This window comes from Pituophis catenifer, unplaced genomic scaffold (assembly GCF_029215685.1).
Source record: "Pituophis catenifer annectens isolate HBS135680 unplaced genomic scaffold, rPitCat1.0.hap2 SCAF_3, whole genome shotgun sequence".
Taxonomy (NCBI): Eukaryota; Metazoa; Chordata; class Lepidosauria; order Squamata; family Colubridae; genus Pituophis; species Pituophis catenifer.
The window spans coordinates 211,278,171-211,295,623 of record NW_027256883.1 but is presented as its reverse complement, the minus strand read 5'-3'; the positions used below and the strand labels follow the sequence as shown (position 1 = coordinate 211,295,623).

The 17,453-nt window shown below is 46.2% G+C and overlaps 1 protein-coding gene across 1 annotated transcript in view; it reads left to right on the top strand.

The window, feature by feature from the left end:
- Nucleotides 1-17,453, top strand: part of SLC2A4RG (SLC2A4 regulator) — a 50,375-nt gene that overhangs the window by 7,202 nt on the left and 25,720 nt on the right. The window contains exon 2 of the mRNA XM_070941829.1: nucleotides 3,581-3,759. Coding sequence (XP_070797930.1) covers nucleotides 3,581-3,759 — 179 coding nt within the window. The remainder of the gene's footprint in view (nucleotides 1-3,580; nucleotides 3,760-17,453) is intronic.

Sequence of the window (17,453 nt, the reverse complement as noted above, 5' to 3'; positions counted from 1 at the left end):
TCCTTTCTAAGGTAGGTAAATTGAGGACCCAGTTTGTGGGGGCAATAAGCTGACTTTGTATAAATATACAAAAGGATGAAGGCTATTGCTTAACGCATTGTAAGCCGCCCTGAGTCTCCGGAGAAGGGTGGCATATAAATCAAATTAAAAAAAAAACAAAAACAAAAAAATGGAGTTGGATGGGATCTTGGAGGTCTTCTAGTCTACCGCTCAGACAGGAATCCATTTCAGACAAGTGGTTTGTCCAGTCTCTTCTTAAAAACATCCAGTGTTGGAGCATTCACAGCTTCTGGTGGCAAGTCGTTCCACTGGTTAATTGTTCTAACAGTCAGGAAGTTTCTCCTTAGTTCAAGGTTGCTTTTCTCCTTGATGGGTTTCCATCCGTTGCTTCTTCTCCTGCCTTCAGGTGGTTTGGAGAATAGCTTGACTCCCTCTTCTTTTTGGCAGCCCCTCAAATATTGGAACACTATTGCTATCATGTCCCCCCTAGTCCTTCTTTATATAAGACTAGACATACCCAGTTCCAGCAACCGTTCTTCATATGTTTTAGCCTCCAGTCCCCTAATCCTCTTTGCTGCTCTTCTCTGCACTCTTTCTAGAGTCTCCACATCTTTTTTACATTGTGGTGACCAAAACTGGATGCAAATATTCCAAGTGTGGCCTTACCAAGGCATTATAAAGTGGTATTAACTCTTCACGTGATCTTGATTCTATCCCTCTGTTGATGCAGCCTAGAACTGTGTTGGCTTTTTTGGCAGCTGCTGCACACGGCCGGCTCATATTTAAGTGATTGTCTACTAGGACTGTCTAGTGAGATTCTCAGTCATCCAGGTCACGATTGTCCCACAGGTGCATTTTCCAGAGGCAACTGGTCTTCCTTATTTTTCTTTGAAGACGTTTCGCTTCTCATCCAAGAAGCTTCTTCAGCTCTGACTGGATGGTGGGGAATGGAAGGATTGATACTCCTTGCAGATCTCCAAGTGGCCTCAACGACCCACTAAAAGGATGCAAATGACCAGCTGTCTGCAAGGAGTATCAATCCTTCCATTCCCCCACCATCCAGTCAGAACTGAAGAAGCTTCTTGGATGAGAAGAGAAACGTCTTCAAAGAAAAACAAAGAAAATCCAGCTGCCTCTTGAAAAAGCACCTTTGGTTCCATTAGGACTGTAATAAGACCGGCATTCACCCTGACACACTCTCAAAAGATCTCAAAGATTTGATTGTGGTCACCAGGCGGGAGTTTGTTTGAGTTTTGTCTTGGGGTTTTATTTTGATGAGCCACTTGGAGTCACCATGGATGTGTCAGGCGGCGGTATAAATGTTCTTAATAAATACATTAGACCAGTGGTGAAATCTAAATTTTTTTTACTACCGGTTGTGTGGACGTGGCTTGGTGGGCATGGTGTGGTTTGGTGGGCGTGGCTTGGTGGGCGTGGCAGGGGAAGTATACTGCAAAATCTCCATTCCCTTCCCACTCCTGGGGGAACGATATTGCAAAATCTCCATTCCCTTCCCACTCCTGGGGGGAGGATATTGCAAAATCTCCATTCCCATGCCACTCTGGGGCCAGCCAGAGGTGGCATTTGCCGGTTCTCCGAACTACTCAAAATCTCCGCTACCAGTTCTCCAGAACCTGTCAGAACCTGCTGGATTTCACCCCTGTGTTAGACAGGATACTAAAAAGCAGAGACATCACCCTGCCAACAAAAGTGCATCTAGCCAAGGCGATGGTTTTTCCAGTTGCAATGGATGGCTGTGAAAGTTGGACCATAAGGAAGGCTGAGAAGGCCAAAGAATGGAGGCCTTTGAACTCTGGTGCTGGAGAAGACTCCTGCGAGTCCCTTGGACTGCAAGGCCATCCAACCGGTCAGTCCTAGAGGAGATCAACCCTGACTGCTCTTTAGAAGGCCAGATCCTGAAGAGGAAACTCAAATACTTTGGCCACCTAATGAGAAGGAAGGACTCCCTGGAGAAAGAGCCTAATGCTGGGAACGATGGAGGGCAAAAGAAGAAGGGGACGGCAGAGAACGAAGTGGCTGGATGGAGTCACTGAAGCAGTCGGCGTGAGCTTCAATGGACTCCAGAGGATGGTTGAGGACAGGAAGGCCTGGAGGAACGTTGCCCATGGGGTCGCGATGGGTCGGACACAACTTCGCAACTAACAACAATAAATACATTAGTCTTTGTTCTAGTCCATGGAAGAGAAAGACTAGAGTTGACATGGTAGCATCTTCCAATATTTCCTCAGAGAGAAAAGGGGGGGTTGTTAACCTGTTCTGCAAAGCACCTGAAGGCAAGACGAGAAGTATCAGGTAGTTCTTGACTTGCGACCACAGTTGAGCCCAAAATTGGTTGCTCCGGTAAGTGAGACAGTTGTTAAGTGAATTTTGTCCCATTTTAGGACCTTCCTTGGCGAAGCTGTTGAGTGAATCACTGCGCTTGTTACATTTAGTGATGCAGTTGTTAAGCGAATCTGGCTTTGCTGGTCAGAGGATTGCAAAAGGTGGATCACCTGAGCCTAGGACACTGCAACCGTCATAAATATGAAGCAGTTGCCAAGCGTCTGAATTCTGACCATGGGGATTTGCACTGGTCATACGTCACTTTTTCCAGGGCCGCTGTCACTTCAAACGGTCACTAAATGAACTGTTGTAAGTAGAGAACAATGTGTCACAGATGGAAATGTGTCAAGGAGAGAAGCAACCTAGAATTAAGGAGAAATTTCCTGACAGTGAAATCAATTAGTGAAATCAATAATAAGCTGACTTTGTATAAATATACAAAAGGATGAAGGCTATTGCTTAGCACATTGTAAGCCACCTTGAGTCTCCGGAGAAGGGCGGCATATAAATAAATAATAAAAAAAAAAATTAACCAGTGGAACAGCTTGCCACCAGAAGTTGTGAAGGCTCCATCTCTGGAGGTTTTCAAGAAGAGATTGGACAACCATCTTTCTGAAATGGTGTAGGCTCTCCTGCTTGAGCAGGGGGTTGGACTAGATTACAGTGGTCCCCAACCCCCGGTCCGCGGACCGGTGCCGGGCCGTGAAGTACCTGGCACCGGGCCGCGCAGCGGCCGGGGGACAGGAACGCTTCAGCACAAAGGCTCCTGGGCCGTGCGCAATGGGCCTGCGCAAAGGCTCCTGGGCCGCGGCCCCACCCCTGCGCGCGCTCAGCGGGCCGCGGCCCCACCCCTGCGCGCGCTCAGCGGGCCGCGGCCCCACCCCTGCGCGCGCTCAGCGGGCCGCGGCGACAAAAAGGTTGGGGACCACTGGACTAGAAGACCTCTAAGGTCCCTTCCGACTCAGTTACTCTAGGTTTCATGTTTGTGGTATTTGTGCTGGGTGTAGATTGTTTTTTTTTAGAGCCCAGCTGTGAATTTTGTTATTCAAGTTAATATGGCTTTATATGTTTTAAGACGACACTTCGTTCTTTCGGTAGATGTGAATTGTTCTAAACCGCCAAAGTCATACAATTGAGATGGGGGGGGGGGTCTACATCCATTGGGGCAAAAAAAAAAAAAAAAAGAATAAATGCCGTTGGACCCCTTCCCCTAAATGTCTTCAACTCTTCCTTGCAGAGTTCCAATCATTGTAATGGCAAAGCGTTTCCAGCAGAGTTGGAGCCTGCGAATGGCCACCTGAGGCTCACCTCGAATCCTGTGGTGCTAAAACAGCAGGTGGAAGAAGTGACGGCTCTGCGACTCCTGGATGAGACCCCCCTGCACCATTCGGCCTACATCCCGGTGCCCCGGCAGAGGTATGCGGTGTGGGACCACCATTCGTAGTGGCAGTTTCCTCTCCTATCTCTCTTCTCCCCTCCCCTCCTCTCCCTTCCCTCCCTCCTTCCTTCCTTCTTCCCTCCCTCCCTCCCTGATCAATCCCCTCCTCCCTTCCTTTCCCTTCCCCTCTTTCCCTCTCTTCCTTCCTGATCAACCTTTTCTCCCCTCCCCTCCTCCCTCCCTCCTTCTTTCCTTCCTTCCTTCCTTCCTCCATCCCTCTCTTCCTTCCTGATCAACCTTCTCTCCTCTCCTCTCCCTCCCTCCTCTCCTCCCTCCTTCCTTCCTTCCTCCCTCCCTTCCTGATCAATCCCCTCTTCTCCCTTCCTTTCCCTTCCCTTCCCCTCCTTCCCTCTCTTCCTTCCCGATCAACCTTTTCTCCCCTCCCCTCCCTTCCTCTGGGCCTCCTCACTCTCTTCCCTTCCTTCCTTCTGCCCTACCTCCTTCTTTCCTTCCTTCCTTCCTCCATCCCTCTCTTCCTTCCTGATCAACTTTCCCTCCTCTCCCCCCCTTCCTCTTTCCTTCCTTCCTTCCTCCCTCTCTGCCTCCCTTCCTGATCAATTGCCTCCTCCCTTCCCTTCCCCACCCCTCCCTCCCTCCCTCCCTCCCTTCCTGATCAACCCTTTCTCCTTTCCCCTCACCTCCCTTCCTCTGTCCCTCCTTCCCTTCCAGGGGTGAAATCCAATTTTTTTCCCTACTGGTTCTGTGGGCGTGGCTTGGAGGGTGTGGCAGGGTAAAGATATTGCAAAATCTCCATTCCCACCCCACTCCAGGGGAAGGATACTGCAAAATCTCTATTCCCTCCCTTCCTGGGGGAAGGATATTGCAAAATCTCCATTCCCACCACACTCTGGGGCCAGCCAGAGGTGGTATTTGCCGGTTCTCTGAACTACTCAAAATTTCCGCTACCCATTCTCCAGAACCTGTCAGAACCTGTTGAATTTCACCCCTGCTCCCTTCCCTCCCCTCCCTCCCTCTCTCCTTCCTTCTTTCCTTTCTTCCTTCCTCCATCCCTCTCTTCCTTCCTGATCAACCTTCTCTCCTCTCTCCTCCCTTCTCCTCTCTGCTTCTTTTCTCTTTTCTTTTCTTTTCTTTTCTTTTCTTTTCTTTTCTTTTCTTTTCTTTTCTTTTCTTTTTTCCTTTCCTTTCCTTTCCTTTCCTTTCCTTTCCTTTCCTTTCCTTTCCTTTCCTTTCTTTTCTTTTCTTTTCTTTTCTTTTCTTTTCTTTTCTTTTCTTTTCTTCATCTCATGCACATGCATTACTTTTGAAGAGAAAATAAGCAGAGTGGTTGTTTGGTGCTGGTTGGAAGCCTTAATGGGATACTCCTGAATGCCGGAGGTTTTTTCTTTAAAGCTGTGCTTCTCAACTTCGGCTGCTTTAAAATGTGCGGATTTCAAATCCCAGAATTCCCCGACCATCATGCAGTTGTCGTGTGAAAACATCAAAGGAACGATTAACCCGTGGAACAACCTGCCTCCAGAAGTTGTGGGTGCTTCATCACTGGAGGTTTTTGCTTCATCACCGGGCAGCCAAATAGGGTTTCCTGCCTGAGCAGGAGGTTAGACTAGAAGACCTCCAGAGTCTCTTCCAACTCTGTTATTTTGGACCCCTTCCCTTCTTCCCCCCCCCCCCACTCCCCAAGGTGAGTCTTTGAACACAGGTAGTCCATTTAGTAGGGCTGCAGTGGCTCTGTGGCTAAGATGCTGAGCTTGTCGATCGAAAGGTTGGCATTTCAGCGGTTCGAGTCCCTAGTGTCGCGGAACGGGGTGAGCTCCCATTCCTTGTCCCAGCTTCTGCCAACCTAGCAGTTCGAAAGCACGTAAAAAAATGCAAGTAGAAAAATAGGGACCACTTTTGGTGGGAAGGGAACAGCGTTCCGTGCGCCTTTGGTGTTTAGTCATGCCAGCCACATGACCACGGAGACGTCTTCGGACAGCACTGGCTCTTCGGCTTTGAAACGGAGAGGAGCACCGCCCCCTAGAGTCGGGAACGACTAGCACATATGTGCGAGGGGAACCTTTACCTTTTTAGTCCATTTAGTGACCATTCAAAGTTATACTGGCACTGCAAAAAAGTGACTTACAACCATTTTCTGCATTTCTGACCTTTGCAGAATTCAGGGACTTGGGTAGTAGTGGCCAAAATTGTGGAAAACTTTTGGGAAAAGTGTATTTTCTAAAACTAGCTAATAACACCCCCCCTTTTTTTTTGGAGTAGTACCATAAAATTATATATCAATGGAAAGATCATTTAATCAAGAATGTAATGCAATAACTTTCATGAAGGAGTTGCTATTAGAATATCAGTATAAAGAAGAAAAGGGAAACACATAGAAAAAATGAGATCTACAAAAATTATCAACCTAGAAAAAACGAGATATACAAAAATGATCCCCATGTCAGTTAATACTTAGTTGGGGAACCTTTAGCATGAATGATGGCCTTACAACGTCTTCCCAGGGAGTGAACCAAGTCTTTTAGCTCTGCAGCTGTTATAATGTGAAACCAAGATTGGATGATTGCTTCTATTAACTGGGTTTTATTGCTGGGTCTCCTCTTTTCTTTTCTTTTCTTTTTTTTTAATTTGATTTATATGCCGCCCTTCTCCGGAGACTTAGGGCGGTTTACAATGTGCTAAGCAATAGCCTTCATCCTTTTGTATATTTATACAAAGTCAGCTTATTGCCCCCACAATCTGGGTCCTCATTTTACCTACCTTAGAAAGGATGGAAGGCTGAGTCAACCTTGAGCCTGGCGAGATTCGAACCTGCAGTAATTGCAGGCAGCTGGTCTTAATAACAGGGTGCTTTAGACCACTGTATTACCAAGGCTCTGACTAACAAATTTCTTTAGTCGGCTCCATAGATTTTCCATTGGGTGAAGGTCTGGGCTATTCCCAGGCCATTCCAGCAGTGGAATAGGATTATCTTGAAACTCCAAAAAAAAAAAAAAAGTGATGTTATTAGCCATCAAACCTCAAAAATGCACTTTTCCCAAAAGCTTTCCACAATTTTGGCCACTGCTGTATTTATGACAGTTGCCGAGCCCTGGGCTCGTGTGATATCCTTTTTGCAAGTGGGGAAGCTGAATTCCCTTAACAACTGGGTTACTAGCATAAAAGCTGCATGGATTCACTTTGCAACTGTGGCAAGAAAGGTCGTAAAACGGGGCCAAGCCCAGTTAGCAACTGTCTGGCTTAGCAACAGAAAGTTTGGGCTCACTTGTGGTCGTAAAGGCGAGGACTGCCTGTATAATCATTGGGTGGGCTTTACTCCGCTGAGGTGCTTGAGCCGTTAATGGAAGGATCTGTCAGGCCGTTACTGCAGGCAGCGCATTCGATGGATTCATACATTTTACGGATATATTCATACGGATGAAACATGACAATTCCCCCAGTTGCAATTTGAACATTGCCCTGGGTCTGCGTATGGCATGAGATTAATGCAGCCGGTTGGCGGGTGCCCTAGAAATGGGAAGGCATGAGATAGACATAGAGGCAGATGAAATCTTTAGACCAGAGGTCAGCAACCTGCAGCTCTGGAGCCGCATGTGGCTCTTTGGCTCCCTGTCAGGTGATTCTACCACTGGCTGGCCCCGCCCCTCGCCCTCCCCTCCCAGTCACTCCTTGTCTGGCCTGAGAAGGTAAGAGCGACGGCGGGGGATGTGAGAAGCAGCCAGGGCAGAGACAGAGAGATACAGAGAGAGAGGGAGAGAGAGAGACATAGAGAGATACAGAGAGAGGGGGAGAGAGAGAGACATAGAGAGATACAGAGAGAGAGGGAGAGAGAGAGACATAGAGAGATACAGAGAGAGAGGGAGGGAGAGAGAAATACAGAGAGAGGGAGAGAGAGAGACAAAGAGAGATACAGAGAGAGAGGGAGGGAGAGAGACATAGAGAGATACAGAGAGAGGGGGAGAGAGAGAGACAGAGAGATACAGAGAGGGAGAGAGAGAGACATAGAGAGATACAGAGAGAGACATAGAGAGAGACATAGAGAGATACAGAGAGAGAGGGAGGGAGGGAGAGAGAGAAATACAGAGAGAGACATAGAGAAATACAGAGAGAGGGAGAGAGAGAGAGAGACATAGAGAGATACAGAGAGAGAGGGAGAGAGAAAGACATAGAGAGATACAGAGAGAGGGGGAGAGAGAGAGACATAGATACAGAGAGAGAGGGAGAGAGAGAGACATAGATACAGAGAGAAGGGGAGAGAGAAAGACATAGAGAGATACAGAGAGAGAGGTAGAGAGAGAGACAGAGAGATACAGAGAGAGGGGGAGAGAAAGACATAGAGAGATACAGAGAGAGCGGGAAAGAGAGAGACATAGAGAGATACAGAGAGAGGGGGAGAGAGAAATACATAGAAAGATACAGAGAGAGGGGGAGAGAGAAAGACATAGAAAGATACAGAGAGAGGGGGAGAGAGAAAGACATAGAGAGATACAGAGAGAGAGGGAGGGAGAGAGACAGATACAGAGAGAGATACAGAGAGGGGGAGAGAGAGAGACATAGAGAGAGACACAGAGAGAGAGAGAAAGAGGGAGAGCGGGGGGAGAGAGGGAGGGAGGGGAGAGAGAGAGATGTCAAAAGGATTTTGTGGTTCCCGGTGTTTTTTAACAACTGGTTCTCTGCCCTAATGACCAGCTGGGTAGGCATGGCTAGGGGGGTCATGTGACTGGTGGAAGTGAGTGACATTGAGTTGGCCATGCCCACCCAGTTTTTGTGGCTCCTGGTGTTTTCTTTTCTGTGGGAAACGGGTCCAAATGGCTCTTTTGAGTGCTTAAGGTTGCAGACCCCTGCTTTAGACTAAATATGAGTGATGCAAGGAGACATCAGGTCCCAAGGAAGGAGCACGTGAGATTGGTTTAAAAAGTCAACAAGAGTCGAAATACTAAAAAGGGCAAGAGATGATGGATAGATACAGAATACTTTTTAATGTGGGATTTGTTTTATTAATGGTTAGAAATTAGAGGGAGAAATTAGAAATTGGGAAAACACTATTATGTATACTGTCACATAATATAATATATTATTATTACTATGTATCTGTAAATGTTATTATTATCTTTTATTCATTAAACATGAAACTCAACTCAACATTCAAAAATGCATCACAAATACCATTGACTAGTGCTAATGGTTGATAGGGGTGGCTGCCAGCGTCCCAGGTATCAACCAAGTACCTTCTTAAGATGTACGATGTTCCAAGTAGCGCAGTTTTTTGCAGTTCCGCTGGTGTTATTGCAGGAAGCTGCAATTTTTTGATGTATCTTATAAAATTCTTGGACATGGTACCAAGTGCCCCAATGACAATGGGTATCACTTTCGCATGTTTCATCCATAATCACATCGTTTTGATGGCCAGGTCGTGAGATTTCGTGATTTTTTTCCAGTTCTTTTTCTTCGACTCTGGCATCTCCTGGTACCATGATATCAATAAATTGTACGTTTCGGTTTTCGACAACTGTGATATCTGGTTTGTTGTGTTCCAAATGACGACGACAATGATGATGATTATTAACAATACCCTGTTTCCCCCCCAAAATAAAACAACCCCTGATAATAAGCCCAATCGGGCTTTTGAGTGCATGGCAATAACGCCAAGCGCTTATTTCAAGGTTCAAAAAAACATAAGACAGGGTCTTATTTTTGGGGAAACACGGGTAATAATAATAATAAGTAAATTGACCCAGACAATACACTGGTCACTAAGCATCTATGTGTGTTAAAGAAATAAGTATAAATAAAATACAAAACAAAAAAAGAAGATTAATGCAGCCGGCAGCATCCAGATGGTTACCTGTGCAGGAGACAGGTGAAGCAAGCTTAAAAGTGTGCAGAAGATTATTAAAAGTTGGAAAGCGCAGATTTTTCTGCCGCAGAATTCCTGAAGCTGCTTTAGGGAGAGAAGGGGGTACCTGGTTACACCAGCGCAGAGAGGTATTTTCTTTCTTTCTTAGGTAGTCCTTGAGTTATGGCCACCATTGTGCCCCAAATTTCTTTGGTTAAGTGAGACACTTATTCAGGAACGCAGAGCGGGATGGAGCCCATTAAATGGATCGTGTGATGTGTTGTCGTTGTGGAGCGTGGCGGGGGGGTTATTTTATGATATATGATTCTCTCTTATTAGTTTTATTGTTTTTCACATGATGTTTTTATATTCTTGTAAGTCGCCTTGAGTCCTCATAGCGGCAATATAAATCTCATAAATAAATAAATAAATAAATAGAGATAGATAGATAGATAGATAGATAGATAGATAGATAGATAGATAGATAATAAATAAATAAATAAATTTTGCCCCATTTTACGACCTTTGTTGCCGCAGTTGTTAAGTGAATCACATGACCCCGGGACGCTGTAACCGTCATAAATATGAGTCAATTGCCAAATTTTGGTCACGTGACCGTGAGGATGCTGTGACAGTCATAAGTGTGAAAAATTGATTGTAAATTTTTTCCAGGGCCGTTGTAACTTAGAATGGTCCCTAAACAAACTCTTGTAAGTTGAGGACTACCTGTATAAGGTCCTCTGACTCCAGATGATTCTGGATGGCAATCAGTAAAATAAAACAAGAATACAGGTAGTCCTCTACTTACAACAGTCTGTTTAGTGACTGTTCAGAGTTAGAACGGCACTGAAAAAAGTGACTTACGACCGTTTTTCACGCCTAGGACCGTTGCAGCGTCCCCATGGTCACGTGATCAGAATTGGAAGGCCTAGTCACTGGCTTGTAGTTATGACGGTCGCAGTGTCCCAGGGTTACGTGATTCCCTTTTTGCGACCTTCTGACGAGCAAAGTCCGTGGGGAAGCCAGATTCCCTTAACAACCGTGTTCCTAACTTAATAACTGCAGTGATCCACTTAAGAACGGTGGTAAGAATGGTCGTAGAATGAGGCGCCCCTCGCTTAACAACTGTCTCGCTTAGCAACGGAGATGATGGGCTCAAGCGTGGCCGTAAGCCGAGGACCACCTATCAAAGCAATTAATCAGAAAAAAATACAAAGCTTAATTTTAGAGCAGTGTTTCTCAGTCTTAGAAACTTTCAGTAGTGTGCACTTCAACTCCCAGAATTCCCCAGTCTGCTTAGTGGACTTCAACTCCCAGAATTCTCCAGACAGCATGGAGGACTTCAACTCCCAGAATTCCCCAACCAGCTTGGTGGACTTCAGCTCTCAGAATTCCTCAGCCAGCTTTGTGGACTTCAACTCCCAGAATTCTCCAGCCCGCATGGGGGACTTCAACTCCTAGACTTCCTCAGCTAGCTTGGTGGACTTCAACTCCCAGAATTCCCCAGCCTGCTTAGTGGACTTCAACTCCCAGAATTCCCCAGCCTGCATGGTGGAGTTCAACTCCCAGAATTCCTCAGCCAGTATCATGGACTTCAATGCCCAGAATTCCTCAGCCAGCTTTGTGGACTTCAACTCCCAGAATTCCCCAGTCTGCTTAGTGGACTTCAACTCCCAGAATTACTCAGCCAGCTTGGTGGACTTCAACTCCCAGAATTCCCCAGCCAGTATCATGGACTTCAATGCCCAGAATTCCCCAGCCAGCTTTGTGGACTTCAACTCCCAGAATTCCCCAGCCACCTTGGTGGACTTCAACTCCCAGAATTCCTCAGCCAGTATGGGGGACTTCAACTCCCAGAATTCCCCAGCCAGCTTGGTGGAGTTCAACTCCCAGAATTCCCCAGCCAGCATGAATTGAAGTCCCCCAAGTTGAAATTCCCAAGGTTGAGAAACCCTGAATTAGAGCCTTGTAGGCAAGGGAAGACATGGGTGCGAATGCCTCCGTTCTTGCATGCCAGTCCCTCCCAATTCCAGAGCGGCTGGCTGGTTGTTGCGTTGTGTCTTTTTGTGCGTCTGCCATGGCGCCGTTGCTCTCAGCCAATGTGCTGCATGTTGGCTGCACACTTCACAACTGCACCCGGCTAAAAATAAGCCATCAGTCAAGAGGCCAATTTATGCATGTTTAATCTTCTTAGATTACCAGTGCGAAGGGCGCTGCCATAAAAGCCCGTCTGATCCGCCTGACGTGAAGCGGCAGGGGGGGAAAAAAGCAAAAAAGCCACAAACAATTCTTTTGCCCTGGAGAAATGAAGCTGAAGAGTGATCAAAGGCAGTGTCGCCTAGTGGAAAGAGGCACCCGTGTCCTTCTTTCCGCACCGGGATAAAGGAGAAAATATCTTGCAAAACTACAGCTCGTCTCGCCTTACAACGATTCGCGTAGTTGCAACGGCACTGAAAAAATTGATTTACGACCGTTTTCCACAGTTACCTTTCCAGCATCCCGATGGTCACATGATCCAAATTCAGATGCTTGACAGCTGACTCACATTTATGACCGTTGCCTGTGTTTCCAAGGTCACGCGATCCCTTTTTGCGACCTTCGGACAAAGCCAAGTCAGTGGGGAAGCCAGATTCACTTAACAACGGGGTTACTAACCTATCAACTGGTAGGGGGTTCATTGAACAGCGGTGGCGGGAAAGAAGGTTGTCAAATGGGGCAAAATTGACGAAGCGAGCGCCTCACTTAACGACAGAAATTATGGGCTCGGTTGTGGTCGTAAGTCGAAGACTACCTGTATTTGCTGCTGTGTTGTAAATAGGGGGTTATTTTGAAGTTGCTGCTCTTTTCCTCATGTGGGGATAGGAAATCCCCAGAATTCCTGTGTCACGTAGGGAATTCTGGGAGTTGAAGGCCCAGCCCTGTCCGGAGGGGTTTCAGGTTGAGACGGCCGGTCTAGGATTGGCACCTCTAATGCACCTATCTCTCTGGTGCTGGATATACAGGTAGCCCTCCACTTATGACCGCAGTTGAACCCAAAAGTTCTGTTGCTAAGCGAAACAGTTTTAAGTGAGTTTTGTCTCCGTTTTACGGCCTTTTCTTGCTACTGTTGTTAAGCGAATCACTGCAGTTATTAAGTCAGTCACCCGGTTGTTAAGTGAATCCGGCTTCCCCGTCGACTATGCTCATCAGAAGGTCGCAAAAGCGGATCACGTGACACCGTGACCGTCATAACTAATATGCCACTTGCCGAGCCTCTGAATTTCGATCTCGTGACCACCGGGATGCAACCATCGTAAGCGTAAAGAACGTAAATCGCTTTTTTTCAGAGTCGTCGTAACGTTGGGTGATCCCTAAATAATTTTTTTGGGGTAAGTGCAGTGGTGGGTTTCCAATTTTTTTACTCCCGGTTCTGTGGGTGTGGCTTGGTGGGCGTGGCTTGGTGGGCGTTGCAGGCGAAGGATACTGTAAAATCTCCATTCCCTCCCCACTCCAGAGGAAAGTTACTGCAAAATCCCCATTTCTTCCCAATCAGCTGGGACTTGGGAGGCAGAGAATAGATCTTTTCCCTCTTTTTAATTACGCAAATTTTAATTGTTTTTTTAAATGACTGGGGTTTTAATATGTTTGGGCCAAACTTATTTAATTCGATTTTACTTTGTTTTTTAAATTTTGTATTTATGTATTTTTACTGTTTGGCTGTTCACCGCCCTGAGTCCTTCGAGAGTAGGGCGGTATATAAATTAGATAGATAGATAGATAGATAGATAGATGATAGATAGATAGATAGATAGATAGATAGATAGATAGATAGATAGATAGATAGATAGATAAATGTGGGCAGGGCCAGTCAGAATTTTTACTACCGGTTCTCCGAACTACTCAAAATTTCCGCTACCGGATCTCCAGAACTGGTCAGAACCTGCTGAAACCCACCTCTGGGTAAGTGGAAGGTTGCTCGCGCAATTTTTGTGGGAGAGATGGTGTTTATTTTTTAAGGGTTTTTTTTCCTGGCATTGTGTGGGTGCGTTGACGTGGGTTTGGGGCAACCATCTTCTCTTTCCACTTGAGTAGGTCTTTGTGTGTGTGTGTGTGTGTGTGTCTCTCTCTCTCTCTGTGTTAAAGTAATTTAGGAGGAGTTGTGTTGGGTGGGCCAGGTGAGCTCTCCTTACCTGTGCAGCCGGCAGGAGGTAAATACTGTATTTAATTAAAGGCATGCATTTTGTGAAGATTAAAAAGCAGATAGCTGGTTGCGCTTTCCGCGCAGGGGTGAGGAGTGTGGGATTTTTAACAACTCTGAAGAGGAAGCGAAAAGAGCCTTGAGATATTTTTGGGTCAAAGCAAGGGAGGGGGCTATTCCTGGGAGGGGGTTTCCTGCACAGGTGGATGTGGGTGGCAATATGAATTCAGGCTCTGGATTCATGTGGAATTTACAGTAGTGGCCAAAATTGTGGAAACCTTTTGGGAAAAAGTGTATTTTTGAGGTTTGATGGTTAATAACACCACTTTTGGGGGGGGGGAGTTTCAAGAGAATCCTATTCCACTGCTGGAATGGCCTGGGAATAACCCAGATTTTAACTGCGCCTTGGTGGCGCAGCAGACTAAAGTGCTGTTAACTAGCACCAGCTGCCTGCAATTACTGCAAGTTCGAATCTCACCAGGCTCAAGGTTGACTCAGCCTTCCATCCTTTTGAGGTAGGTAAAATGAGGACCCCAATTGTGGGGGCAATAAGCTGACTTTGTATAAAAAAGAACACCGCTTGGGGGGGGGGGCGAAAGCCCTACTAAGCAGGTATATACAAAAGTATGAAGGCTATTGCTTAACGCATTGTAAGCCGCCCTGAGTCTCCGGAGAAGGGCGGCATATAAATTGAACCAAGAAAGAAAGAAAGAAAGAAAGAAAGAAAGAAAGAAAGAAAGAAAGAAAGAAAGAAGGAAATAGAAAATCTGAAGGAAGGAAGGAAGGAAGGAAGGAAGAAAGAAAGAAAGAAAGAAAGAAAGAAAGAAAGAAAGAAAGAAAGAAAGAAAGAAAGAAAGAAATAGAAAATCTATGGAGCCAAGTAAAGAAACTTGTTAGTCAGAAGCGACCCAGCAATAAAACCCAGTTAATAGAAGCAAACATTCAATCTTGGTTTCACATTAGAACAGCTGCAGAACTCAAAGGCTTGGTTCCCTCCATGGGAAGACGTTGTAAGGCCGTCATTCATGCTAAAGGTTACCCAACTAAGGATTAACTGACATGGGGATCATTTTTGTATATCTCGTTTTTTCTACGTGTTTCCCTTTTCTTCTTTATACTGTAACTGCTATTCTAATAGCAAATCCTTCATAAAAGGTATTGCATTACATTCTTGATTAAATTATCTTTCCGTTGATATATAATTTTATGGTACACAACTCAAAAAAAAAAAAAAGTGGTGGTGTTAGCTAGTTTTAGAAAATACACTTTTCCCAAAAGTTTTCCACAATTTTGGCCACTACTTTACTGCTCCAAGTTTGGAGCTGATAATGTAATGTTTGTAAACAAAATCAGGAGGAATCCGATAATCCCTTTTCTGACCAAGCAGTTTTATCAAAAGACACGAGCTTTTGTGCGTTACAGGTAGTCCTCGACTTACAACAGTCTGTTTAGTGACCGTTTGTAGTTACAACAGCCTTGAAAAAAGTGACTTGCGACCGTTTTTCACACTTTAGGACCGTCGCATTATCCCCATGGTCAAAATTCAGATGCTTTGGCAACTGACTCATAGTTATGACGCTCGCAGTGTCCCGGGGTTGTGTGTTCCTCTTTTTGCAACCTTCTGACAAGCAGAGTCAATAAGGGAAGCCAGATTTACTTAACAACCGTGTTACCAATTGAACAAGTGGAGGGATTCACTTAACAACGGTGGCTGGAAAGATGGGGCAAAACTCAAGAAACTTCTCACTTAGCCAGAGAAATTTAGAGCTCATTGCTGGTCGTACGTCGAGGACTACCTGTACTCTGAGATTGGCAGCCTGTTTGTCTTTCTCTCCTCTGGATCTGGAACTCCAGGAGCTCCTGGCTTGGAAAAGAGGGAGGGAAAAAATTGGGAATTCTTCCTTTTGGGAGCCGCCAGAGGAAGTTAGCTGAAGCCTGCCACGGATTTTAACACCACGGTGTCCCTCCCACCGGCAACGGCTTGGCCATTGGCTCTCCCGGCTTAGCGGAGGAGGCTTTGAGGCACCCAGCTGACCACGCCTGCCTTTGGAGGGGGGGGGGAAATGTTATATTTTTTTCCCCTTTTCAGTCGGTCCCTGGAACCTCGGGAAGCTAAACGCTTCCAGGCTTCTGTGCATGACAGCCCGAGATTTAGAATGCCTGCTGCGTAGCACGCATGTGCTTTGGCAGGCATGTGCATGCCACATTGTTCTCCAAAAAAAAGAAAAAGAAAAAGAAACACACCACCCCAAACCCCAAGTAAAAACTGTGCGCCAGGAGTCTGCAGATTGGATGCCAAGCCGAGCAGGATCTGGTAAACAGCATAAATCACTCAGAAAACGCCTGCATAATTGCACAATTTTAGTTCCCTTCGTTTGGGGCTTCTTTTTATTTTTTCTTTTCCCTTCCCCTTTCCAAAACGCACTTTCAATTTTTTTTAAAAAAATTTTTTTTTCTGGCTCTATTGAATTGGCTACGATCTCTGGCTTGGAGAAGCTGCAAAAGCGGGAGAGGAATCCTAAGCGGGAACTTAACAGCTGGAGCGATCCAAGCTTCTAGTTCTCATCAACGAAGGCGTGAGGAACTCTTCCTCTGCGTTAGAGGAAGAGTCGGATCAACATGGAGCTGCAGAACCTTTAGTGTCGATTTCATTGAGGGCCGCATCAGGGTTGTGTTTGACCTCGGGGGGGGAGCCAAGGGGGGCATGGCCAGCTTGACATCAGTCTTGTCGGGGGCACCTGTGGTGGGCCACGTGGTCTGCCAGCGAAAACGGGCTCCCAAGCTCCGTTTTCGGCTGCGACGGCCTCCTGCATCCCTCTGCCAGCGGAAACGGAGCTCGGGAAGGCTGCAGGCGGCTCTCTCGAGCTCCGTTTTTGCTGGCCGAGGCATCCTGGGCCGGTCTTTTGCTGTTTCCAGGCCAGCCCTGCGGGCCAGATCTAAGCACCCTGCAGGCCGGATCCGGCCCCTGGGCCTTGAGTTGACACCGCTGGTTTAGTGGTTCTACATTTTGACACACTTTTCAAAGGTCTGTCTAAAAATGGGAAGCCCCGCAGGTGGCTCTGGAGTTATACAGGTAGTCCTCGACTTACAACCGCTTGTTTAGCAACCGTTCGAACAGAAACTGAAAAAAAGTGACGGTTGTTAAAGTGAATCGCTGCGTTTGTTAACTTAGTAACATGGTCGTTAAAGCGAATCCGGCTTCCCCCATTGACGTTGCTTGTCAGAAGGTCGCAAAAGGGGATCCCATGACCACAGACACTGTGACTGTCATAAGTATGAGTCAGTTGCCAAGCGTCTGAATTTGGATCCCGTGACTGCGGGGAATGCTGCAGCGGTCGTAAGTGTGAAACACGGTCATAAGTCCCTGTTACAACTTGGAACGGTTACTCAATGAGCTGTTGTGAGTTGATACTCCCTGTATTACTATTGTTTATTAGATTTTTGGCAAAATTTTTGGCAGGTAATTTTTTAAAAAAATGCCAATATTCTCCTTGCTGGAGAATGAAGTCCCGTGTGCTGACTGGCAAGATGGCAAGATAGCATCAAATTTCCCCCAGCTTGGTCTACTTTGAAGGGCTCATTAAATTAAATTGCTTCGTTGCTGGATTCTAAGTAGAACGGAGCCCTTCCCTGAAATGGTATTAATTAACCAAGTATTTCTCAACCTGAGCAACTTGAAGACATCTGGACTTCAACTCCCAGAATTC